General features: G+C 36.3%; 1 protein-coding gene across 2 annotated transcripts; it reads right to left on the bottom strand.

Moving 5' to 3' along the window:
* On the bottom strand, positions 1-27,122 carry ALG5 (ALG5 dolichyl-phosphate beta-glucosyltransferase). Of its 2 annotated transcripts, none has more exons than XM_070938347.1 (10): positions 26,989-27,122; positions 25,003-25,165; positions 24,846-24,892; positions 24,671-24,739; positions 19,791-19,883; positions 17,253-17,366; positions 16,465-16,524; positions 14,551-14,702; positions 4,778-4,863; positions 1-841 (listed from the first exon to the last, which is right to left on the bottom strand). In XM_070938347.1, the coding sequence occupies exons 1-10, from the start codon at positions 27,046-27,048 to the stop codon at positions 729-731; spliced, it is 957 nt and encodes a 318-aa protein (XP_070794448.1). In that variant the 5' UTR covers positions 27,049-27,122; the 3' UTR covers positions 1-728. The 2 variants fall into 2 exon arrangements, with proteins under 2 accessions (XP_070794448.1, XP_070794449.1); XM_070938348.1 differs by lacking the exon at positions 26,989-27,122 and adding an exon at positions 26,749-26,819.
* Between the last annotated feature and the right edge of the window lie 23 nt (positions 27,123-27,145).

Genomic DNA, 27,145 nt, shown 5'->3' with positions numbered 1-27,145 from the left:
TTCAGCAATTTTATATTGAATTTAATGTAAAAGTCCAATTTCTGAATATTTTCACAAAAATAAACTGCAATATAACTGATTACAATAACTACTGTATTACAGTACTTAGGAAACTGATACTATAATTTATGAAAGAAATGTGATGTATGCAAAAACACACACATTGCTATGGTTATATTTGCTTTTTTTGTAGAAAATATTTTATAGATTTTTTTTTTAATTTGATTTATATGCCGCCCTTCTCCGGAGACTCAGGGCAGCTTACAATGCGTTAAGCAATAGCCTTTATACTTTTGTATATTTATACAAAGTCAGCTTATTGCCCCCACAAACTGGGTCCTCAATTTACCTACCTTAGAAAGGATAGAAGGCTGAGTTAACCTTGAGCCTGGTGAGATTCGAATTTACAATAACTGCAGACAGCTGGTGTTAATCACAATGCTATCAGTCTGCTGAGCCACCAGGCCCTGCAATAGCAATCCAGAGTGAAATGCCATTTTCTAAAGTTAAATGTCCATCAGTATTTTGTACAAATGGAAAACAAAAGTTAAAAGAAGACTGATTTCAGTATTTGAAAAGAAAAAGGCTGAAAAAAAGCTGTATTTTTGGCCATTGAAGAAAATTCAGAAAAAAAATTGTAATGCATGATCCATTTCTCTCCTTAATTTATACTGTTGAAAAAAATCATATATTTTTTTTATCAAAACAATCCTTTGGTGATGAATAAATTAATTCAATTTTCTGGTGTCAAGTTTCCAAGCACCTGTCAGGTATCGTAGTCGTATAAAAAGCAGGTCCCTTCCCATCTGCAACCAACTCCAGAAGGGAACCAACTTAGAACCTATGATTATTAAAAATAATAAAATTTATGTTAAACATACATATAAAAGGTAATTATTTCAAAATCACTAATTTTAAATTTTAATTTGCTCTGAAATATATTAAATTTATAGTTTTAACGTAAAATGTATCAAAGAGGCACAAAATTATAATCTCAAGTGAAAATAGGCAATATTCAGTTGTATCATTTTGCTAGCAGATTATTGTTCCCTAGTTTTCCCACTCCCTAGCACAATAGCCAGCACAAGTGTAGACGGTCAGGAGAGGGTGCATGGGTAGACTACCCTAAGGACCTGCAATCTGCTCTGTCAGCTTTTCCACTGACTTTCTGGGGAAATAGGCAGGGAAGGGTGCAAATCGTAATCATGTGATCAAGAGTGCTTGGCAACTGGTCTAAATGCGAATGGATTGCCAAGTGACCAGCTTGCGATCATGTGGCATGCTTGTAACTTCAAAATCCAGTTGTAAGTCTCTCTGATCAGCACTGTCATAACTTTGAACAATTGCTGAATGAGTGGTCATATGTACAGTGTGCTATCTGTGCAGAACCATTCTTGTTATATGGAATATTTGTGAACTTGAATCATCTGAGCAACACAAAAAACAAAACACTTGGCCCACTCAGAAGCCATTATGAAATTGATTCTGTTAGTTATGGAGGAAAATAAGAAGTGCTACAATTAGTTGCTGAGTTGGAAAGTATGTATCTCATCCCTTCCTTGCAGCAATCTCCAGATACATATTTTCAATTTAATGTAATTGAGTTTACTAATTTAATTTGTTTTTTAAAGTTTACTATTAAAAATAATTTTATCAGGTGGCTGAAGATTTGATATGTATATCTCTGTGTATCTAACTGTTGATAAGACTCTTAATAGTGCTTGCTTTTATTTTGCTGTTATAGTATCAATAAATGTTATTTATACAATAAAGTAACAGTCTTTTGTAGCCAGTACAGTAGTACAGAAGCAAGTTATAAGACATCTTCAAACTAGCAGATGGTGACTAAAGAATGTAAGAACATTACTCATTGCATTAGTGTTATTTGCTGTTCTATTTCAAAAATCAGAGTTAGGTAGCACCTTTTCAGATTTACAAACTTTAATAAGAGGCTAAACTTTTGTGAAGTACAGTTTACTTTATCATTTCAAATTATTTTGGGTTTTAAATTTAAAATGCAGTCAAATTGGAGTACGTATTGCAATGGAGTGTTTTGAATTTGGTTTATGTTGGTAAAATTACTGGAATAGTTTAGGAATTGGTTTCTCTCAGAATCATCACCCAACAGGGATTCTATTACCTCCTATCACACCATAATCTTTATTAACTACTAGGAAAAAAATGATAAAATCTACTGAAAAATAAATAGTTTCATAATATATTGACAGTGAGGGATAAAGCATATTAGGAGACTAAGGAGCAGCATGCAAAAGACCCAGTGTGGGGAAAATACCGTATTTTCTGGCGTATAAGACCACTGGGCGTATAAGACGACCCCTGAATTTTCCTGTTAAAATATAGGGTTTGGGCTATACTCGCCATATAAGACTACCCCTCTTCCAACGCACACCAAATAAAAATTAAAAAACATCAACTGGCTCACCCACAATGTAAAAGCAGCTGTGCTAGACCCAAAATGGCCCCTGCAACAAGCAGGAACCTCACACAGCCCCAAAAAGCCCCAAAAAACAACTTTCACACTTTACACACACACAACACAACACAACACAACACAACACAACTGGCTCACCCACAATGTAAAAGCAGCTGTGCTAGACCCCAAAATGGCCCCTGAAACAAGCAGGAACCTCACACGGCCACAAAAAGCCCAAAAACCCAACTTTCACACTTTACACACACAAAATTCCACATACAGCTTTGTGAGATTTTGTGTGTTTGTGTAGTTAGAATGAAACGCTACAAAAACATACTAAATCTCAGAAAGCTGCACAAATATTATTTTATTTTATTTTAATTTTTATATGAAAGCTAAATTTAAAACTTCCTAAACTTTAAATGGCTAGGTCTAAAAAAGAACAACTAAAAAAACCCCCAATTAACTATTTTTTTTTTAAAGATCCCAAAGGGGGGAAAAACTTACCCAATAGAACAGGGGTCTCCAACCTTGGCAACTTTAAGACTTGTAGACTTCAACTCCCAGAATTCCTCAGCCAGCTTTGTTTTGCTGGCTGAGGAATTCTGGGAGTTGAAGTCCACAACTCCCTGCCTGCTTGATTGCAGACAGGGAGTTGCTTGCTGATGGAATGGATTCAGGCAAGCGAAGCAAGGCAAGCAGCTAAGATAAGCAAGCTGGAGGGGGAAAAGTTTTTTCCTTCTCCATGGCTCTGGCGATCCCAGCTGAGTTGCCTGATTAGCAGATCGTCAGGGCTTGGATCGTCAGAGCCATGTGAAAGGAGAAAAGTTTTTTCCTTCTCCATGGCTCTGGCGATCCCAGCTGAGTTGCCTGATTAGCAGATCGTCAGAGCTTGGATCGCCAGAGCCATGTGAAAGGAGAAAAGTTTTTTCCTTCTCCATGGCTCTGGCGATCCCAGCTGAGTTGCCTGATTAGCACATCGTCAAAGCTTGGATCGCCAGAGCCATGTGAAAGGAGAAAAAAGTTTTTTCCTTCTCCATGGCTCTGGCGATCCCAACTGAGTTGCCTGATTAGCAGATCATCAGGGCTTGGATTGTCAGAGCCATGTGAAAGGAGAAAAGTTTTTTCTTTTTCCATGGCTCTGGCGATCCCAGCTGAGTTGCCTGATTAGCAGATCGTCAGAGCTTGGATCGCCAGAGCCATGTGAAAGGAGAAAAGTTTTTTCCTTCTCCATGGCTCTGGCGATCCCAGCTGAGTTGTCTGATTAGCAGATCGTCAGAGCCTGGATCGCCAGAGCCATGTGAAAGGAGAAAAGTTTTTTCCTTCTCCATGGCTCTGGCGATCCCAGCTGAGTTGCCTGATTAGCAGATCATCAGGGCTTGGATTGTCAGAGCCATGTGAAAGGAGAAAAGTTTTTTCCTTCTCCATGGCTCTGGCGATCCCAACTGAATTGCCTGATTAGCAGATCGTCAGGGCTTGGATCGTCAGAGCCATGTGAAAGGAGAGAAGTTTTTTCCTTCTCCATGGCTCTGGCGATCCCAACTGTGTTGCCTGATTAGCAGATCGTCAGAGCTTGGATCGCCAGAGCCATGTGAAAGGAGAAAAGTTTTTTCCTTCTCCATGGCTCTGGCGATCCCAACTGAGTTGCCTGATTAGCAGATCGTCAGAGCTTGGATTGCCAGAGCCATTTAAGGCTCGTCAGAGCCTTTCAGGCTGTCTGCCTGGTTACAGGAGAACGACCCCCGGCGTATAAGACGACCCCCGACTTTTGAGAAGATTTTCAAGTGTTAAAAAGTCGTCTTATGAGCCGGAAAATACGGTAGCTTAATTTTCTTAATAACTATACAAGTAGTCCTTGATTTACAAGTTCATTTAGTGACCGTTCAAAGTTATAACGGCACTGGAAAAAAACCTTTCACCACTCCAGCATCCCCATGGTCACATGATCAAAATTTGGACACTTAGCAACTGACTCATATTTATGACAGTTGCAGTATCCCAGAGTTATGTGATCACCTTTTGCAACCTTCTGATAAGCCAAGTCAATGGGGAAGCCAAATTCACTTGACAACATGTTACTAACTTAACAATTCCAATGATTCACTTAACTATGGCAAGGAAGGTAGTAAAATGGGACAAAACTCACTTTATAAATGTATCATTCAGGAACAGAAAGTTTGGGTTCAATTCTGGTCATAAGTTGAGGGCTACCTGTATTAGAAAGTCTTGTGGAACAATAATTTAACCTTTCTATATTATCATGGGGAATATATTAAGACTACCGACCCAGTGGAACTCACCTGATCTCTAGAACTGATCAAAATGACACAAAATGTAACTGACCTTCAATTTCTGTCCAATTGACAGCAATCTCTGATATTGGGATTTTAAAGCTTTGAGCTATGTAAAGAAGTTCCACATCAAAAGCCCTGGAAGAAGAACAGAATAAATATTTTCAAATTCTTCTAATAGATTTCCATACGCGTATGACAATAATGTTGCCAATTTAAATTTTTCTATCATGAAATAAAAATAATTGTGATATATGTTTCTTATTTTTCCAACTATAAAAGTAGATATTTGTATATTTATTCATTTTATTCATTATTCATTTTAATCCTCTAAGCAACACTAGGCAAGTTACAGCATATTAAAAACATACTAGTATGTAGTAATAATAAAAAACTTAATTACTATTATCAGTGAAGCCAAAAACAAAAACTATGGGTTAAAATTCCAGTTTCATGCCTCAGGAAAGTAACCTATATAAGTAAGACCTATAAAGATAAGAATATATCTGATTAACATATTGACGCCTTTAAATCTAAAATTTATAATTTTTATTAAGAAATTTCGCAGAATTGAGTCCACCATTTCTTCATTTGGAAGCCCAATATTCTTCAAGTCGTCTTCAGTATTTTCATTATTAGAACATTTGGCAACATTTTGCAGCTTTGTAAATCTTTTCTTTATCTAAAAACTTTAGTGTTCCCTAGTGTCGAGTTTTTGAATTGCTTGTTTTTTCTTGTAAAAATAAAGACAAAATTATTTTCCAAGAGAAGCTGTATTTTTATAATTAAATCCAAAATTTTATTGTAAACGTTTCAATATATCAAATTTATCTGGATCCTTAGTGTATTTACAATTTTCTAAGACCAAAATTTTATTTTTGCTCATTATTTAAGACTTTTAGGTTCTTAAAACTTATGATTAAAATTTTCTTTCATTCAGGATTGAAGGCAGACTCACCCAGTGTTTTCAGATTTGTTGGTCCAAAGCTAATAGTTTAGAAGTAGTTAATAAACAATTTCCAAAAGTGAGTAGAAAGTCATGTTTGCAAACTTTGTCTTTTAAAAATCTCCACTGCTGTTGCAAGCAAAATGGCTAATATCATCATCTCATCAGCCAGCACTCAAACCCACAGAAAACTGTTATCCTGTGGTCTCCTCACAAGAAGTAGTTGTCTGGAGTACGTGCAGGTGATTTCTGGTCATCTCCTTATCCAGAGAGTTCTACTCAATGATTCCTTGTTCTTTGTTGCACTCACCGGCTCTGCTTTTGCAGAGTCATCTTTCACAGAGTTCACCACACCTTCCCAGAAGCCAGGCTTTTAAAACTACATTTGAAGGGTGTTCCTGAGAAATGGCCAAATCCTGCTCACTTAAAACAACCAAGTCATTCTGAAGTTTCAAGATAGAGTTGAATATGTAAACAACTACAGAGTACACTGGGTCCCAGCAAAGCACTGGCAGTTTGCTAAGCAGCGGTGAGAAAAGCAGAACCAGAACTGATATATTACTACTTTTCAAAGAGATGACAAAAGAAAAGGCATTTTAATTATTGTATAATGCTGGAATATTTTAGATAACTTCTAATTGTCCTTCCTAGTAAGTTAGTATGCTAGCTACACTACCTTTGGTCAGTGAATACAAACAATTTGGTTTCTTAGGCCACTGGTTTGTGCCTGAAAACTCCATTGTTGCCACTCAGGATCAATTCAACTTACTGTGAATATTTTCTTATGAAGGCATTATAAGTAGCTCACATGTAGGAGGGGCATCTCCTTGGTAGTGAAGGAGCTCAAATATGCAATCTTCAGTAGAGCTTACACTAAACAAAAAAAGATGGAAAACATAGAGGGACTGCTTCTCCTTTGGACACAGAGAAGGCTACTACTCTGGTAAGGGGCAAGTGTCCATCCTAAACCTGTAGTAAAAGAATACAGAACAGCCAGAAAAAGGGCTAGGCCCAGATACTTAGGTCAATATCATAACTGAAAAGTGGAGGCAATAGCAAGAAGAAAGGCTTAATTAAAAAAAGGATGAAGACCAGATCTGGAGGGAGAGAGAAAAAGATATCAACTTCCTAAATTAATCATGGAATATAAAAGCTTATTTTGCTACATTTGAAAGGGCACCCAGTTTAAAACAGGAAAGATTTTAAGGCCTTATTATAGCAGACTTCCAGCTAGGGAAGTAACTGATTACTATGTCAAAGAAAAAGGTAATCCTATACCAATACTATGTATCTCCCTTCTACTGAGGCAGTTTAGGAGCTACATTTATATCTACAGTGACCATATTCTCCTGAGAAAAAATAAAGAAAAAAAAACCTAAAAAAGAACACATCTGAAAAAGACCCATTGGCATAAAAATGTAATTGTTTATAATTTTGCTGTACAAAGCAAAATTTAAGAGCAAAACCAAGGAAAATTTTACAAAACACCTATTTTTATTTTTTTAAAAAAATTAAACTCAACAATTATGTAAATTTATTTTAAAAAGACAATTCAATTTTTATATGAATGTATAAGAATGTGATATTTATGGCCATAATAGCGGATAGAATTAAAAATATATTGAAATTATACATTCGGATCAAAATGGATTCCTATCCAACAAATATATAAAAAATAATATAAGAATTATCATCAATGCATTAGAATATTACGAAGCTCACTCCAAAAAACAGGTAGTTGTGGTTTTTTTGGATGCACAAAAAGCTTTTGACAACTTAAACTGGGACTTTATGATAAGCCAATTAATAAGAATGAATTTTGGAGAAAAATTTATAGATAGGATTAGAGCTATATACACTACACAGAGGGCAAAAATAATAATTAATGGGAAACAAACAGAAAGTTTTGAGATAACTAAAGGAGTAAGACAGGGCTACCCGCTGTCTCCTCTGTTGTTCATTCTGTCGGTGGAGACATTAATCTCCCAAATTAGAGATAATCCAGAAATAAAGGGATTAAAAATTAAGTCACAAGAATATAAGGTCCAAGCATTCGCACATGATCTGGCATTTATTATTGAGGAATTTGGACCCATTTTATTACAAGACATAAACCAATTTGGCGCGGTAGCAGGATTTAAAATGAATAAAGACAAAACTAAAATATTGATTAAAAATTTAAACAACAGAGTGAACAACTAGAGGAGGAGCTGGGAATTTCGAGAACACAGAAAAATTAAATATTTAGGAATTTGGCCATCAGAATTTGTACATAAAGAGGGACAATTATGATACACTCCTATTACAAATACAAAAAGATTTGGATAACACGACTAAATTACCAATATCATTAATTGGCAGAATTTTGACGATAAAAATGAACATATTACCCAAGTTACTATATTTATTCTAAACAGTACCAATAACATTAGGAAATTTTTTTTGAACAACTGAACAAACTGACATCAAAATTCATATGGTCAGGGAAAAAAACGCACATTAAATTCAAATTACTGCAAAATAGCAGGAAAAAATGAGGTTTCGGTTTACCAGAATGGGAACTTTACTATCAAGCGGCATCCCTAACATGGCTTAAAGATTGGATACAACTTAAAAACAAGCAGATATTAACGATAGAAGGCCATGACCTCCAACTCGGTTGGCATGGCTTTCTATGGAATGGGAAAAATAAATCACACACTTAATTTCAACGTCACAAGGTAAGAGACGCACTACTGAAAGTATGGGAAAAGATTAAAAAGAATCATTATATGAAAGTCCCAGTTTGGTTGTCTACAATGGAAGCAATGATAATCCAAATACCACAGACCTAGATAAAATGGTGAGATACGCAGATTTATTAGACACAAAAGGAGAATTAAAATCAGTACAAGAGCTGAAAAAATAAGGAATAAATTTGGAATGGTAGCTATATTTAGAAATCAAAATTAGATTTAAAAAAGATAAGGAACAATTTGGCATAAACAGGAAACAATTGGAATTGTTAATTAATTAACAATTAATTAATCCTAAATTAATATTAGGATTGGGAAGAAAAATAATTACAAGTATTTATAATTACCTATTAGGATACAAATTGGAAGAAGAAACAGTAAAGGAAACGATAAGTTGTGCTAGGAATTCGGACATACCATAGAATTGGATAAATGGGAAAAATTGTGAGAAAAAAAATTATAAATTGACCATGGCAGTATCATACAAAGAAAGCAGCTATAAAATGTTTTATAGGTGGCATTTAGCACCAGGGAGATTGGCAAAAATGTACCCCAACCTATCACCCCAATGCGGTCACAAACTAGGGACATACTACCACGTGTGGTGGATATGCCCTAAGGTGAGGAAATTTTGGTATAAAAATAAAGGGTGGTTGGAAGAGATTACATTCCAAAAAATGGATTTTAAACCGGAGATGTTCCTCCTAGGAATGATTGATAGAAAAATGGAAAAAAGTCTGGATTACTCCAGCCAGAATTACTCTAGCACAAATGTGGAAGTCGACCAATACACCATCGAAAGAAACAGTAATTTAAAAAATCCTCGAATGCGCCAAAATGGACAAATTAACGATGGAGATCAAAGAAAGAGACAACTCGGATTATTTCAAAGTGTGGAACAGGTTCTATACATGGTTAGAAAACAAAAATCAAATTAAGAAATAAGAATATAAAGTGAAATTTGATATTAATATATTGGATATAAATGTAAATAATGACCCTGCTTACAAAAAGGTTAATTATGAATATTTAAAAATAAAGAGAAGGAGCGGGAAGATAAGAGTAAAGACAGTAAAGAGTAAAGAGTAAAGAGTAAAGTCGATGCAGAAAGTTGTAAAATTGTATATATCTGTTGTTAGTATTGTATTTTAACGTCTGATGTAAGTGTATGTGTTTTTTTTCCCTCTTGTTTTGCTATTGTGTGTTTGGTTTTAAAAATGTAAAATACTCAATAAAAATTATTTGAAAAAAAAATGTGTTAAGTGATACCATTTGTATGATGAAAGTTAATTAACCAAAATGACAGAAAAGTGAATTTTTAAAAAATAAATAAATGCTAAAGGATGGCTCTCTGAAATAAAGGGCTGTCCTAATAAACAATTAACAACCTGTGGCCAGTGGGAATAGAAAGACTTTTGTATATCCTCATTTAGTAAAAAGGCAGTACAGGTAGTCCTCAACCTTACGACTACAATTGAGCCCAAAATTTCTGTTGCTAAGTGAAATATTTGTTAAGTGAGCTTTGCCTCATTTTACAATTTTTCTTGCCACAGTTGTTAAGTGAATCACTGTAGTTGGTAAATTAGTGACTTGGTTGTTAAGCAAATCTGGCTTTGCTGTGTCAGGTTACAAAATGTGATCAAATGGCCCTGGGACACTGCAACTGTCATAAATGAGTCAGCCAAGCACTTGAATTTTGATAATGTGCAGCATGGGGATGCTGCAATGGTCATGTGAAAATGGTCATGTCACTTTTTTCAGTGAACTGTTGTAAGTTGAGGACTGCATTTATATAGCCAGGCAATGTCGGCTGGCGACCCCCAGGGGGAGGGCCTTCTTTGTGGCAGCTCCTGCCCTCTGGAACTATTTGCCCCCGGAGATTCGAAGGATATCAGATCTCCGGGACTTTCGCCATGCCCTGAAAACTTTCCTTTTCCATCAAACAGGGCTGGCGTGAACCCCCTCCTTTTTTTTTTAGTTTTTTAGCTTTTAATTTGTCAATGGGTTTTAATTTGAATTGTTTTAAATTTGGGCCAAAGTATGTAATTCTTTTAATAATTATAAATTTTTTATTGGTATGTGTTTTAGCTCTGGCTGTGCACCGCCCTGAGTCCACTAGGAGAAGGGCGGTATACAAATTGAATAAAATAATAAATAAATAAATAAATAAATAAATAAATAAATAAATAAATAAATAAATAAATAGGGAAAAACTCACAAGTATGTTTGTGGACACTTGAGTTGTACAGACTCCCATTTGTTACAGCCAAAATATAGTCAAATGAATAAATAATGGTGACAGGTATAATCCCCAAATTATTATGTACTCTAATGATTGGAATAGATTTTCCAATTGCTGAAGGTTTGATTCCAACAAAGGGCTTGAGGGAGGAGACTAAAGTAGTAGGAGTAATGAAAGAGCCCAGTATGGCAGAAGAAAAGAAGGAGAATAAACAAGAGGTGTGTCACTTTAAACAGCTGTGTCACTTTAATAGGGGAACTGAGGGGCTCTAGTCCAGTGATGGCTAACCTTTTATGTCACTGCGTGCTGACCTGCATGCCAAAAATGGCACGCAAAACCATCCCGCTTGGACCGCACGGGCTTGCTGGCCTTCGTGCCCACGGGAGCGCTGAAACCCAGAAGAGCAGTGTTCCACCACGCATGTGCGCGCCAGCACCCAAACATCCAGTTTCCGGCACAGAGGTGTGCGCGATGAACAGCTGGCTATCGGGCATGTGTGTAATGGAAACCTGGAAATTCGGTGCCAGCCTGTGCATGCGCGATGGAATGCTGCTCTTCCGGGTTTCGGCGCTCCCGTGTACGTGAAGGCCAGCTGACTGGTGCATGTGTGTGTACAGGAATGTGGAAGAGGAGCCAGGGAGAGTGTCCTTGTTTCCCATTTCTTTTTTCAAAATAGCCATGGATATTGTGGGCCCTCTGCTCCAATCCAGTAAAGGAATACTGTATATCCTAATTGTATATCACTATGCAACTTGTTATTTGAAAACAATTCCATTAATAAATATAAATAACAAAGAAACTGGTCACAATCAGTACAATACTAAAGGAGATCCTCATGGATCAAGCATCTAATTTTCACTCACTCCTACTTAAATATCTTTACCCTGATTTAGGGATAACAGGAGTGTGTACCAGTCCTTATTTTTCCTAGGCAGATGGCATAACTAAAAAGATCCATCAGACCCTGAATGCTATGCTTCGAAATATGCAGGTCAACAAAACCAAAAAGTTAGGATACTTGGCTGCCATTTCTAGTACTCTAGGTATTTGGCCCATAGGCAAATCCCAAAGGTGTCCACTAGATTTAAAAGTTGGGAGGCAACTTCAAAATAGGTTGGGAGTTATTAAGGAAGGGTTGTGTGAAAATTTAGAAAGCTCCTACAGTTTAATACCGTGTTTCCCCCAAAATATGACCTACTCAGAAAGTAAGTCCTAGCTTGATTTTTATATGTGCGCCCAATATAAGCCCTAATTAAGACTCCAGGGTGCACAGGTAATAATTAAACTAGGGTGGGGATGGGGGCGTGGAGCTTCCATATTACTTACCTTTGGACAGTTGCAGCCAGGCCTCACACACCTTGGCCCATTTCTTTTGCTGCAGCTGGCAAGGCTTTCCAGAAGGCCTCTGTAGCCGATAACAGAACTCCAAATCAATCCGGAAGAGGCCTTCAGGAAAGCCTTACTGGTCTTGCCAGATGAAGGCCTCTGATAGTGAAAAAGAGGCCAGGGGGTGACATGCATAAGTGAGGTGAATCAGTGGATGACATCCCCCTGAAAATAAGACCTGGTGCCTTTTTTGGTGGCAAAAAAAAAAAGACAGGGTCTTATTTTCGGGGAAACATGGGTAGAATGCATATTAACCTGGAGAAACAAATCAAGGGTGGTAGGACACATTGCCCAAGAATGTTTAGGAAGAGCCAGGGAAGAACAGAAGAGGTAAGATGATAAGGGTTTAAAACTACAGCAGTTCAATGAAAAAGACCAAGTGTTGTTATTATCACTTAGTACAGAAAGCAAACTATTGGTTAACTGGAAGGGCTGCTACATAATAATGAAAAGAACTGGACTACCTATCAATGTCATGAGGAATTCAAAAGCATATAGCTCAGATAATTTACTAGTCAGATATCTGGAAGTTGAAAGAACTTCATGGCACAGCAACTGAATAGTTGACAAGCTTCTTCAATGTCATTATGGATTCTAGTCATGTACCTACTAATTGTGCCATAATTGTTACTGTTTCTCTCTTCAAGAATAAAGGCAACCAAGCAGGCTTCACCAACTATGAACCAATCCCCTTCCTGTCATACACAATGAATTTTTTTGAGCGAATCTTCAACCGCCATCTCTGTGACATCGCTGAAATCAGCACCAAGAAGAGTTTTGTGAAAGGCTTGACTACCACCAGTGTCATTTTTGCAGCTTGCGTGCTCATAGAGCACAGAGAAAAAAAGAAGTCATTACACATTTCCTTAATCTAGAAAAAGCTTTTGTCCATGTTTCGCATCAGCTAATATGGTACACATTGCAGTATTACAGCCATAAAAATGGAAAGAATTCCAAAAGATCTCATAAGAAAGTGATCATTCTCTTTCCAAAGGGAAATCAGGGTCAAAGTCAAACCATGCATCAGAACCACAGGAATAATTCTAGGTTACCTCTGAAAGCCAACTAGACCCATTAGTCTAATATGTTACCATTGATATGAGTCAGGTCCATGGTTGTCATGAAATTCCAACTGTCTGTGCCTGTAAAGGCAGATTAAAGTCCCTCTGTACCGTTTGTTTGGGGAACTTTATTGTCAATCCAGCTAGAACTTCAAGCAGATCAAGTGGGGAGGCAAGGAGATTGGTATAGTTGCAGCAATCCCATTTGGCTCGTAGGATCCAATTTCACCAGCAAAGTCTCACAAGCAGCTTATATGAAAAGCACTAGTGTCTCTTATGGCCATTCCATTCATACATGAATTTACATCCTATAGAATCATAGTGCTGGAAAGGACCTTGAAGATTTTCTAATCCAACCCGCTGCCCAAGGCAGATCTTATACTATCCTGGAAAAATGGATGTCCAATATTTTCTTGAAATCCTCTAGTGATGGAGCACCTACAAGTCCAGGAGGAGAGCTGTTCCATTGATTGTTCTTATTGCCAGGAAATTTCTCCTTAGTTCTAGTTTGGATCTCTCTTTAACAAGCTTCCACCCATTGTTTCTTGTCCTGTCCTCAGGTGCTTTAGAGTACTCCCTTAACCATTTGATCCATACTAGTTAGGATTATGTCCAGTATAGCCAACCCTCTTGTTCCCACCTTCAGCGTTTGGATGACAAAGATGTCAGCTAGGCATTCAGAAATTTGTTTGATCTCCCACTCACTGCAGATTTTGTTTCCCAGCTGATGTCAAGGTAGTTAAAAGTCTCCCATTATGACAGTGTTGTAGTTTCCTTCATACCTTGGCTAACAGATTAGCAAAAAGTTCATCCATTTCCTCCAGTGTAAATGTATATGTATTTTTTTTTGAAAAGGGGGACCCTTTTTCTATTATTTTTTTCTGCTGATTAAATAAATAGTATTTTTTTAAAAGTAGATTTGAACTTCACTGGGATAGGTATGCATCCTTTTACTTATCTAAATGATATCTAAAGCAGGCCTGTATAACATAAGATCTGTAGCACTTTTGGAAAAGTCTACAAATTCACTGCTGCTAAGCATCACTGCCACAAGAAAAGAACTATTGATGTCTAGTTCTTTGCAGTCATCTCCCCTCTAAAAACATGCTGCTTAGCACCTCCAAGCCTCACTGACTGCTACCATAGAAAGACCTAGCAGTTACTCCACTGCAACCCAGGATTATTTTTAATTTATCAATGTGGCCCTTAATTGCATTATATTGGTCTGTCCTAGAGACAAAAAGTAACTCTTCTAATTTTGATAAAAGCACGAAGAGCTATCTTCATAAATTGAAAATAAGAAGACCCAGTGAATATACAAAAGTCTTTGCAATGCCTGAAAGCTTTTGCATTCTAGTCATAAAATTATTTAGCATATATATGTACATACTGGATTATGCATCATAACCTTGCACACATTACCAGTTTCCAATTAACTGAAAGAAATATACCAACCAACGTTCTATATGAAGAGCTGAAAATGTCCGAGAAGCAGCCTCCCGAGTCAAGAGTTTAAAACCACATTGCGTGTCTCTGATATCCTTAACACAAAGGAACCTGACTAGAAAGTGGAATCCATGCATTAGAAAGGTTCGGAAGTATGAACGCTGTAAACAAAATACACAAAATATTAGGTCTAAAGTAAAGAAAACAAATGCATTCTAGAACTTTTCTGTTTCCATAATCACCTTACTATAACAAGCTTACCATGATCACCTTACCAGAACTACATATAAACTATATTCTCTGTGACAAGTATAAGAAGAAAAAATAAGAATTTTCTACAGAACAAATGTACCAAAGTGCAAGAGCAGCACTGATATTTATATGCTAGCAGTGCTATGAATATACCAACACAAACTCTGAAGCACCTTTCTTTCTTTGAATTTATAGTACCGCCCAGTCCTACTGAATATTTTATGTTCAACGTATTTCTAGAATTATACTTGAACAAGAGATCGGCATTCCAAATAAAATCTGAAATATTGTATTTATAACCCTGCTTTTCCAATGTGGTCCATCTTGAACTAAATGATCTGAGATACTTATCCAATAATGCAGAAAATACACTGCCAATATTATGTTTAAATCACAGTATAAATTTAAATTGTTTACTACTAAGTTACTAGACCTCCCACACCCGAGGCATATTTTGCTCTGCTCAACATTCACATCAGGGAGAGTAGGGGTCGTTAAGTGGGGCAATCACATGGGTGCCTTGTTTACTAAACAACAAATGATTGCAGGAATTAAGTATGTCTAGTCTAATGAAGAGAAATACTAGGATTAACACGATAGCAATTTTCCAGTATCTGAGGGACTCTCATAGAGGAGGTCAAGCTCTTCTGCAAAGCACCTCAGGGCAGGACCAGATGTAATGGATGGAAGCTTAATAAAAAGAGATTCAACCTAGAATTTCTTTTCAGTGAGAACAATTAATCAGTGGAGGTTTTAAGAAGAGATTAGACAGTCATTTGTCCAGAATGATATAAATTTTCCTGCTTGAGCAGGAGGTTGGACCAGAAAACCTCCAAGGTCCCTTCCAACTGTTTTTCCGTAATTCTGTAATTTTTCTTGTGACTGTAATGACCAGGCCCTATTACAGTCACAATTTAAGAACTATTTATAATCAGTTTTTGGAGATACAACTCAGGACTGGAACATTAACTAATAGTTGTCTGAACCTATCCTATTGCTCCATTTTGCAATAATATCAACACTGCATTCAATATTCCTGAACTGATATTCTTGGCTATATCTCTTGTAATCTTCTAAGATACCAGGTATTGTAAATTTTCCTTGTATGGAAATCAACTAAAACAATTACCATAAAAAAAACTGGAAAGATAAATCTGCATCTCATATGCAGTAAAGATCTACTGATATGTGTTGTTTGTTAACATTTGAAATTTTTTTCCACAAAGGGCAAGGAAAAGATGTGGCGGGAGGGGGTTTGAAGTTGTTCTGTTTAAAAGGAACCTAGGCCTTCCCTTCTTACTTTTTTTATCATTATCATTTCAAATTAGTGCTTACACAATATTGTTAATACTGTTGTATATATACTTTTTAATCTCTTAATTAGTTTGATCTAATAAAAATACTTTAAAATAACTGTTCAATTTAGAGACTACAGAATGGAGACTTTGATAATTGTGTTAGAAATACTCAGTAGTAATGAATGTGTTAGTTATTTAGGCTGGCTGTATACTGCTGAATAAGAGCCCACATTCTGCATTCCAACCAGAGATTGTGCAAAGTAAAGGAGGATAGGTTTGATTTTAAAAAAGAAGGCATTTATATCTGTCTATAAGGAATAGTCTGTCTGACAGTAGGTGCAGAAGAAAAAAAACAGAGGCAAGAAAAATATACCTGTGCTATGGAATCTTTCTCTAAGTGAGCCCGAGAGCCACAGGCAATGGCCATCATTTCCTAGAGGGAAAAACATTAACAGCTTTAAGGGAAGCAGAGTAAAGAACAGGTAGTTTCCAAATTATATTCATATAAGCACTCCTTTCAACTCATAAAAGCCATTGTATCTTCTTCCAGGTGCATGTGGTGAGTTTATAAGTTGCTCCTGCTGTTTCTTTGAGACACAATGATTGCCATGTACATGTATAGAGAGAGACCTGGAAGCAGCTTTTAAAGCAGCTGGCTAAGCCTAGAAAATGATGCAGCTGCTTTCATTATTCAAAGAAAGATGCTTTGTACTTCCATAAGATGCAAAGCATATTGTTTGAAGAAACAGCTCAGCTAAATTAAAACTAAATTAAAAAAATAATGGCAACAAGAAATTACATTTGATTATAGTGTTTCCAAAGGGCATGCAAATGATAACAGAGGGAAAAAATAATCACATGAGAATGCTCATACTACTTTTCCATCAGCTCCAAAATTTAATTTCTTGAGCCTAAACTCCCTTGCATGTAGAAAAAGGGAATATTTTGCAGTAATCCCAAACTACAAATCTCAAACTAGAACATAGCATTAAAAAATGTATGCAAACCTGATAAAAGATGTTTGCTCTAATCCTACACAATTTAAGAAATTAAATATGTTCAATTTTCTCTGGATCCTGTCTTAAGACTTAAAAAAGGAAACATATTTATTTTCTTACTAATCCAACAAAAAGGAGAAAAAGTAGACAAATAGAACCTCACAGGCCAGGGTTGGAGACTCTCAAGACCTTTTTCTACTTTTTCAATATCTTTAAATTTTGTAGCTCCATCAGCATCTGCCATCAATATTCTTTTTCCTCGTGAATAAAATACACCCTGCAGTTAAAAAAATATGTAAGGACCTAAATTAGTTCAGCAGATTATTATGAAAAGACAAAAAAGTCATACTTTGTTTTGATAGAATCCTCTCCCCAAAATTATAATTTAGGTATTAACTTTATAACCAGAGAACATATTTGACAGCATGAACACAATCATATTGCTAGTACGGGGTGGACTGCCTGTTCACAAAATGGATGCCACAATGGACATGGCCAGTCACTAATTGCAATTTGCCAGAAACCAAATTAATGAGACTGCTTAACAGAATACTGATTAAGAATTTTGCCAAACAATTGCGGTGAGCCACCATTTTAATTCTGTAAGACTGTCTGCACAACCTATATGAAATCATATCTCTGGAGACTAATGCTTTGCTTTGCATCATGCCAGTTTCCCTTTTAATTATGTTTAAAATAGAATAATCTGTTTAAAAAACTAAAAACTAATATGATGCAATAAGCTTTCCATGTACCAATAGTCACATTCAACACTAAGAACAACTTCACAAAGCTCTGTTTGAATTATAGCTACAAACCTCGCCAATCTCTAGTCAAGAACAATAACAATGGTTCTAGACAAAGGTGCTACTAGGCAACTCAACCAGAAACTAAAATGAGGTCTATATTTTATGTAGCCATTATTATGATTATATTTTTATAGATCAACCAAGTAAATATACCTAATTCTTCTCATTTTCCCTTAACAACAACTTGGATATAAAGAGAAAATGACTGGCCCAAAGTCCCCCAGCTGGCTTTCATACCAAAGGGGGGCCAAGAACTCACAATCTGTAGGATTCTAGGCCAGCATTCTAACCATTATATAAAACTGGCTCTCTGGCTAATTTTAATGTTAAGTAATGTTAAGTTTTTGAAAAGACAAAATACCAGAACTCCATGTCTCTTGGAGAAGATTACAGGAAGCATGTATTATTCTCTTTTGTATCCCTGCTAAAGAGATGGGCTCACCACATGAGATGGGGGGAATGCAGTATTTTTCAAAGATGGCCATAAAAGTGAAATTACTGTTAAATACATCCATTTCAATATTAATTTTATCACATGTCTTTCAAACATGAAGATAATAATTTATGGACATGTATAATAAATATTAAAAGTACAAATTAATTTAATTTTAATTTTAATTTACAACTTAAATTAAAAGTACTCCCAAAGAACAAATATTTTAAATTAACTTTGCAAATTTGGAATGGTAATCTAGTAAATGTCTATGGAACTTAGATGGTTTTATTCAAAGGATCCTGGTTAAGTAGACACAGGGTTTAATATACTAATATACTAAAAACTTGTAGATCCAAGTTTTATTAAATTTCAAACAGAAAGAGACTTCATTTCAAATTTAGAATACAGTCAGTTTGGCAAAGTAGTAGATAATGTTCACTGCATCCTGTCAAAAGTTTTATTGATTGTAACCTGAAAAATATATTTTCTCATGGTGTCAAAAATGGGCTCAAAAATTATTTTGTCATTTAAGAGGCATTTGGTTTAATAGAAATTCCTTTCCCCATTAATCCATTAAATCAAATAGCCAGTCTATGTTCCATTTTACCAAAATAAGCACTTACCAAAATAACAAAAGCAACTTGCCAAAATAAGCACTATAGGTTGTCTCCAAAGGTGCTTTTTCAAGAGGCAACTGGACTTTCTGGTTTTTCTTTGAAGAGGTTTCATTTCCTATCCAAAAAGCTTTTTCAGTTCTTATTGGATGGTGGGAAATGGAAGGATTTATATTCTTTGCAGACAGCTGGTCATTTGCATTCTTTTAGAGAGTTGTTGAGGCCATCTGGAGGTTTATTTCTGTCATCAGGGTCACCTGAGAAGTGCAAATTGGTGTGGAGCCTTCTTGGAACTGTTGAAAGGACTGTGTTGTAGACTGGAGATAGATGGTGTCGTATCCTTCCCCTTCTGTTGAAAGAGGGCTATTCAATTTTGACATAGTTGGCCTCTTTAACCCCCCTTTCAAACCAACAGTCCTCTCAGTCCAAAATGTAGACTTTGCTGTGTTCAAGAATGGCCTTTTAAATGCAGATGGACTGCTGAATTTGTCCTGATGGGTTTTTTTTCCCTATTTTGTACCATTCATTTATGAAGTGGTTGTTTTGTTTCCCCAAAAGAAACAGATCTGCACATGGCTCACTACATTACACTGCATATATCACATTGCTTCAGTTGCTTCTTGAAAAAGCACTTTTGGGAAAACTATGACCTAGATGACTGAAAATCTCCAGAGACATCAAGCACTATAAATTCTAAATATGAAAACAGTAAGTTTGCCGTACCTTCAGTAATATTTTTGAATTTAATTTAAATGTTCATACTAAAAGGTAAAGATTGAATCATTTGTTTCCTCTGAGAAAGAAAATATGCAACTTAAAGGAAAAGCAGGTGAGTTTATTACCATTCTAACAGCTGCCCCCTTTCCACGATTCCTCACCAGAGTGAGTACTCTCACTTTGTCACTACCATACTTCTTAACGTACCTCAGTGCAACCTATAGAAAATAATACATCAGAATAAAACAACAGTAATCACAATTTGGAATGCTATACTTGCTACTAATTGATAGTCAAGAGTTTCAAATATATATGTATCAGGCAAAAATATTTTTTGTTTAGAAAATGCCATTTGAATTTTTCTAATCTTTTTCCTGCTAATTTATTCACCTATTAAATCCTTCCCAGACAGATGTTGTTTCATGGTGTTAAAGATACTGTCACAGGATGTAAGCTGTTCCCAAGTAAAGCTGCCTTTTGCAATTGACTGATGTTGATTTTGTCAATGCCAATGGTGTCCAACTGGTGCTCCACATTTTGGGATTGCAACTATTGGTACTATCTTGGTTTCTTTTGCCACAGTTGTTATAGTTCTATTTGCAGGTCCTTATATTTTGTGGTTTTCTCCAGTTTCGTCTCCTTCATTCTTCTGTCTCCAGATACTGCAAAGTCTACTGTTGAGACTTTTTTGTCTTTTCTTATCAACAATTGCTAACTCTGAGGTGTTATGTGGCAGATGCTTTTGTTTTAATTCCGAAGTCCCAGTGTACTTTAGCTTCTTCATTTTCAATTATTTTGTCAATTTTATGGTCCCACCACTTGTTGTTGGCAGGCAAATAGTAATTCTTGCAGATATTCCAATGCACCATTTTTGCAACTTTGTCATGCCATTGTTTGTAATTCATTCATGCAATCTCCTTGTAGCAGCTAACTAGGTGGTCCACTGTTTGTTCAGCATATTCACAGAGGTGGCATTTGCTGTCTGTTGCTCCCTTCTCAATTCTGGTTTTGTATGTATTTGTTTCCTAAGCCTTGGTCTTATACAATCAGAATGAACCCATCTGTCTTTTCCTGGGGGTGGGGGTCTTTCCTCATCATTTCAAGGAAAATCTTTCCCCTCGTCATCCTCTTAATTGTGGTGAACACAGCTAGGAGGGTGTTATGATAATCCAGTCAACCCCGAATGTCTTAGCGGTGCCCTAGGCAAATTTGACGTTACAAAATACCATGTTAGAGACACTGTTCTTCAGCCCCTTGTTGCACCTTTTCAAAGTATTATTGAATCCTAGGATAGGAAGGGATCTTACAAGTCATAGAGTCCAAATCCCTGTCCAGGGCAGGAAAGGTTGTAAACTCTTTTCTTGAAAAGCTGCAGGGGTAGAACCGCCACAACTTCAGGAGGCAGGCTAGCCCTGTGCTGCATAGCTTTTCTTAAAAGGTACCTCCTTTAATATATATTTAGTGGCATCTAGAACCAGTTGAATAATCTACACTGTGTGCACAATTATTAGGCAAGTTGCATTTTGGAGGATTAATTTTATTATTGAACAACTACAGTGCTCTTGGTCAATCCAAAATATTAATAGACCTCAAACCTGAATATTTAAGAAAGTAAAAGTGAAGTTTGGGATTTCTTATGAGAATATATGTGCACAATTATTGGGCAACTATTAGTGTGCAGAATTATTATGCAACTAAATGAAAAACAAAAATTTCCCCATCTCACTTGTTTATTTGCATGTGTTAATGTGAGAATAATAAACAACTTAAAATGTACAAATAAATATTTCTGACATTTCAAAATAATAATAATAAATCAGTGACCAATATAGCCACCCTTCTTTTCAAGAACAGTCATAAGCCTTCCATTCATGGAGTCTGTCATCTGTTGACAATCAACTTTTTGTGCAGCAGCAACCACAGCCTCCCAGACACTGTTCAGAAAACAGGTGTTTTCCTTCACTGTAAATCTCCCGTTTAAGAAGGGCCCACAAGTTTTCAATAGGGTTTAGGCCATGTCATTATTCTTTAATCTTTAAGGCCTTTACTGGCTAGCCACACAGTGGATGCATGCGATGAAGCAATGTCCTGCATAAAAACCATGGTCTTCTTGAAAGATGTAGACGTTTTCCTGTATCACTGCTTGAAGAAAGTGTCTTCTAAAAACTGGCAGTAGGTTTGGGAGTTGATTTTGAGTCCATCTTCAACCTGAAAAGGTCCAACTAGCTCATCTTTCATAATTCCAGCCCATACCAATACCCCATCTCCCCTTGCTGGCGTCTGAGTCAAAATGGAGCTCTGTGCCCGTTACTGATCCAGCCATGGGCCTGTCCATGAGGTCAGTCAAGAGTCACTCTCATCTCATGAGTCCATTAAAACCTTTGAAAAATCTGTCTTCAGATATTTCTTGGCCCAGTCTTGCCATTTCAACTTATGTGTCTTGTTCAGTGGTGGTTGGATTTCAGCCTTCCTTACCTTGGCCATGTCTCTGAGCACTGAACACCTGGGCACTAAGGGTAGGTTGTAGTTCTGGAATATGATAGCACTGGAGAATAATGGGTTCCTGGTAGCTTCACATTTGATTCTTCTCAAATCTTTGGCAATTAATGTGCATCTTTTTTCTCAATATGTTTCTTGCGACCCTGTTGACTATTTGCAACATAAGGTTTGATGGTTCTGCGATCATGCCCCAATATCTTAGCAATTTCAAGAGTGCTGTATCCCTCTGAAAGACTTTTACAATTTTTGACTTTTCAGAGTCAGTTAAATCTCTTATTTGGCCCATTTTGCCTGAGAAAAAGAAACTGCCTAACTATTATGCACACCTTGATATAGGGTGTTGATCTCCTTAGGCAACACCCTGATAAATACAGGTGATGTGATAAATACACATCACCCGATATGCTTATATCCACTAAGCATTCAAGTTTATACAGTTTGGAGGTGGAAAATATGCATAAAAATGATATATGGTCAAAATACTCATTTGCCTAATAATTGTGCACACAGTATATCTTACCAATAAATAGGACTAATGTGATGGAATGGAGCCTGTTCCATTTTGAATGCCTTGAATGTTTTGTATCTTGGCTGCTCATTGTAGTGGTTTTAATACGGTTAGATTCTTTTTCTTTGTAATTTTTGAATTGCTTTGGTATTTTAATGGTTAAACTGCCCAGAATTATGAATATGAGATAGATGCCTATACAAAGTGAATGAATGAATGAATAAATATTCAGCATGTAATGGCCAAATAATTTACTAATAATTAGTATAGTTTACTTCCCTTTCAATTTATTTTGCTTAATTCTTGCTTGTGTTTAATTTCTGTTACTAAACAAATCATGAATAACCAAGTCCTTAAAACAAGTATAATTATAGCCTAGCTAAAAACTATTTTTCTACCCAAAATTTTTCTATTTCAAAGATTGTTGACAAACAATACATGCATCATTTTCTTTACTCATTTCCTCAAATTATCTCCAGTAAGACCATAATAGACTGTCAGTTATTTAAAATATTTCATAATGTCCTCTGTGAATTAATGCTAGTGTTTATATAAATCTATGTAATACTTGAACACAAATGCACATAATGAAGGAGATAATTATTTTAGACAAATATATATTATCACTTTGACAGATATATTATACTTATTCTGGCAGAATCAATTCTAGCTGTGAATTGTTTTACACACACACACACACACACACACACACACACACACACACACACCTCTTTGTGCTTTGTTATCACAATGTAACATATAAGCAAGGGAAAAGTCAAGAAACAAAAAAAAAAAACAAAAAATGCGTATTTGCAGTACCTTATTTTTCGGACTATAAGATGCATCAATGTATAAGACGCACCAAGATTTCGAAGAGGTAAGTAAGAAAAAAAAGGGTTTTGCCCTCCCTGGCCCCCAGGAGCACTCTGCAGGCCTCCCAAACCCACTGCGCGCCCCGTTTTTTGCAAAAATGGGCCTGCTTTTGCCCTCCCCGGCCCCCAGGAGTGCTCTTCAAGCCTCTCAAACCCTCTATGCACCCTGCTTTTTGTCCATTTCTGCGAAAAATGGGGCGCACAGAGGGTTTGGGAGGCCTGCAGAGTGCTCCTGGGGGAGGGCAAACCCCCCTTTTTTGCAAAAACTGGGGCATTTGTGCCCTCCCCAGCCCCCAGGAGCACTCTGCAGGCCTCCCAAACCCTCTGTGCACCCTGTTTTTTCAAAAAACAGACCCATTTTTCACAAAAATGGGACCAGCAGGGCGGGGCTTTGGGAGGCCAAAAATGGCTGTATTCAGTGTATAAGACGCACCAACATTTCCACCCTCTTTTTGGGAGTGGGGGAAAGGGTGTCTTATACTCTGAAAAATACGGTATATACAGAAAGGCTATTCTGACATACATAGGCAACCATGTTCTCAGTTGAGTGTACACTGAAGGAAAAGGTTTTCAGTTCTCTATCACTAAATAAAAATGGTAGCTTGCAAAGTAGAGCAATCACTGGCTTAATAATAAACATTGTAAATATCTTGGAATCAGACCCTCAAAATAATAACACCAACAATAATAATGAGATATGGAATAGATAAAATTACTTCTTAAGCTTTCTGATATTTTTTCTTATGCATGTATTGTTTCTGGTATTGTGATTTTAAACTTTAACAACAAGAAGTCTTTTTCAAAAAACAAACAAAACAGATAGTCTTCAGTTTATAACAGTGACTGGGACCAGAATTGGTGTTGCTAAGCAATTCAATCATAAAACATAATGTCATGTGATCTTATTGCTTAGTAACAATTCTGGCAATCTCAGTTGCAGTCATTAAGTGAGGATCATGCAGGTCATTTAATGCTACAACAGTCAAACTCCAAAGATTAACTGTAACCCAACCTTGTTCAGGACCATCACAAGTTTGAACACTCACTGAATGAGTGCTCATAAGCATGAAGAGCATCTGTACTGTTCACAAGTATCTGAAGTTTGTAAGAATCCTTTATTTCCTACCTTTGTGGTTTGATCTGTGCTGCCATCATCAACTATTATGACCTCATATGTGAATGAAGGATCTTGCTTCTATAAAAATAAAGAGAACCATTTTTCATTTGACAGGGTTTTTTGTTCTTTTACAATCAGAAGATTCTACTTTCAAAAATGTTACTGAATTATTGCAAATACGTACCTGTCTCATCTCTAGATAATCTAGAGCTTCATTCATCATTGATGGTACTGTAAGATGTGGAAAAAAGCAAAACTGCAGATCTTGTTTCATTAAAACTACACTGAGGATAAAATAATTTATAAAGCAAAATATCTTATATATAAATATTTATTCTTACATCGTTCTTCTTCATTATATGAAGGTATAACTACAGAAAGTTCACGTGTTGCAGGGTCATGAAGGCTAGGCACAGATTTCTTATCATTCAGAAATAAGTTCTCATCTTCATATTCATAAATACTTGGTGACTGTCTTGCAGTTATATATGCAATGACAGCAATCTGGGAGGGAAGTAAAAGAGGAGCAGTAGCTGATAGTGCTGTAATAATAATGCAATACCATTCTTGCAAGATTAAAACATTCATGTTAAAGTTTTTAAAGTGAATAGAGAATAGATAAATAAAATTAAGAAAAAGAAATAAATTTGATCTCAATGTCCAAGATTGTGTGCATTGGGGGAGACTATGCACTAATCAAAATGTAAACACAGAATAAATTATAGTATTCAACATTCATGTGTAACAGATGAAATGAAGACATAGAGACATAGAGGAATATATTGTATGTTGAGAAAAAGGATATGACTCCTTTTTGAATGAAAGTAATATATATGAGAAATTAGGAATTGGTGTTATTTAAACTGTTATGACAGCATATGAAAGTAGGAATTCACAGGTTGATGATAGTTACATGTTATGGTTTGGCAAATAGTCATGACAAAAAAGAGTGACCAGGACTAAAAGCGATACCCTGAATATTTTGTGTAGAGAAAGTAAATGAGGACTGAAGCATAAAACAAACATATGAAGAGAGTATGTGGATTGAAAGGAAGCTGAATTATGCTGCTGATAAGCTCCTAAAAAAAGAGATGAGAGTTTTAAAGAACAAAAGGCAATATATAAATTGCATAAAATGACAGGATCATTTGCAAAGATAAATGAAAACAAAAGAATACCGAATAGTGTTGATTAGATTAAGCCATATTAGTTTTTCTTTTGTCCCATGCTTTTAATTTTTTTTGGCTTTTAGTTTCTAATTTAGGAAAGGCTGAGTTCTGAGCCTTTCTTAAAGGTTTCTGAGTAAAAATTTCTGAGTAAAAACTACAGGTTTTTACATAACTACAAGAACTACTTACAACAGTTCATTTAGTGACTGTTCAAAGTTACAATGGCATGTGACTGATGACCATTTTTCAGTTACAACCTTTGCAGCATCCCCATGATCATGTGATCAAAATTCAGATGGTTGGCAAATGGTTCATATTTATGACCATTGTGATAAATGGTCATGCGATCCCCTTTTGTGACCTTCTGACAAGCAAAGTCAATGAGGAAATCAGATTCACTTAAAAACCATGTTACTAATTTAACAATTGTAGTGATTCACTTAACAAAGAATGGCAAGAAAAGTTTTAAAATGGGGCACTTAAGTTTCTCACTTAACAGCATAAATTTGGGGCTCAATTGTGGCCGTAAATTGAGGACTACCTGTATCCAAGTCAGCAGCCCAGCTTTCTCTGACAAGGTAATAAGAACAACATCTCAAAGGGCAGTATGCACCAGAAAGATATAGTTTTAAAAAAATCAGAAGTTATTAAAGTAATTTTAAGTAAAACTATGATGTAAACAAAGATGAACTCAAGACTTGAATTGCAAAATCTTAGAAAAAGAAGTGCACAACTAAACGTGGAAATCCACTGATGTCTCCCTCCAAATGTCTCAATGTAGCTGTAGTCAGAAGCATGTGCATTTATATATTTGTGCATTTTTCTTATCTGATATTACTAAAGTTTTACAATGCAATTTTATTTTTGAATTTATAAACTGCCTAAAGTCTGTGAAGAATGAGACGGTGAACTGCTTACTCCGTACTCTAGGAAGGACGTATTGCATGCATTCCGAGGCATTTTTGTTAAATTTGCGGATATAAAGTTGAACCTCGGATATAATGAATCCCGTAGGCCAAATTTTCCTGAAATGTCAGGAAAATGAAGAACGTAAGTCTGGAGGCCGAGATTGTAAGAAAGGAGAGCCCACTACGAGGAAGTTTGCCTTTCTGCCTTCATTCTCGAAATGCTTTAGGGCCAACACTGATCCCTTCTCACCAGAGCCAGCCCTGCAGTCGCTAATACCACGATCCCTTCGACCAGCCAGCCCAGTTCCATCGTCCGCTACTTTAGCACTTCGCTTCTCCGCTCAGGCGTGTTCAACCAGCCAGCACTAAGATCGATTCATCGAAAGAGACACGAAAGCGGAAGGAAA

Source organism: Pituophis catenifer, unplaced genomic scaffold (genome assembly GCF_029215685.1).
Source record: "Pituophis catenifer annectens isolate HBS135680 unplaced genomic scaffold, rPitCat1.0.hap2 SCAF_2, whole genome shotgun sequence".
Lineage (NCBI taxonomy): Eukaryota > Metazoa > Chordata > Lepidosauria > Squamata > Colubridae > Pituophis > Pituophis catenifer.
This window is presented reverse-complemented; position numbering and strand designations above follow the sequence as displayed.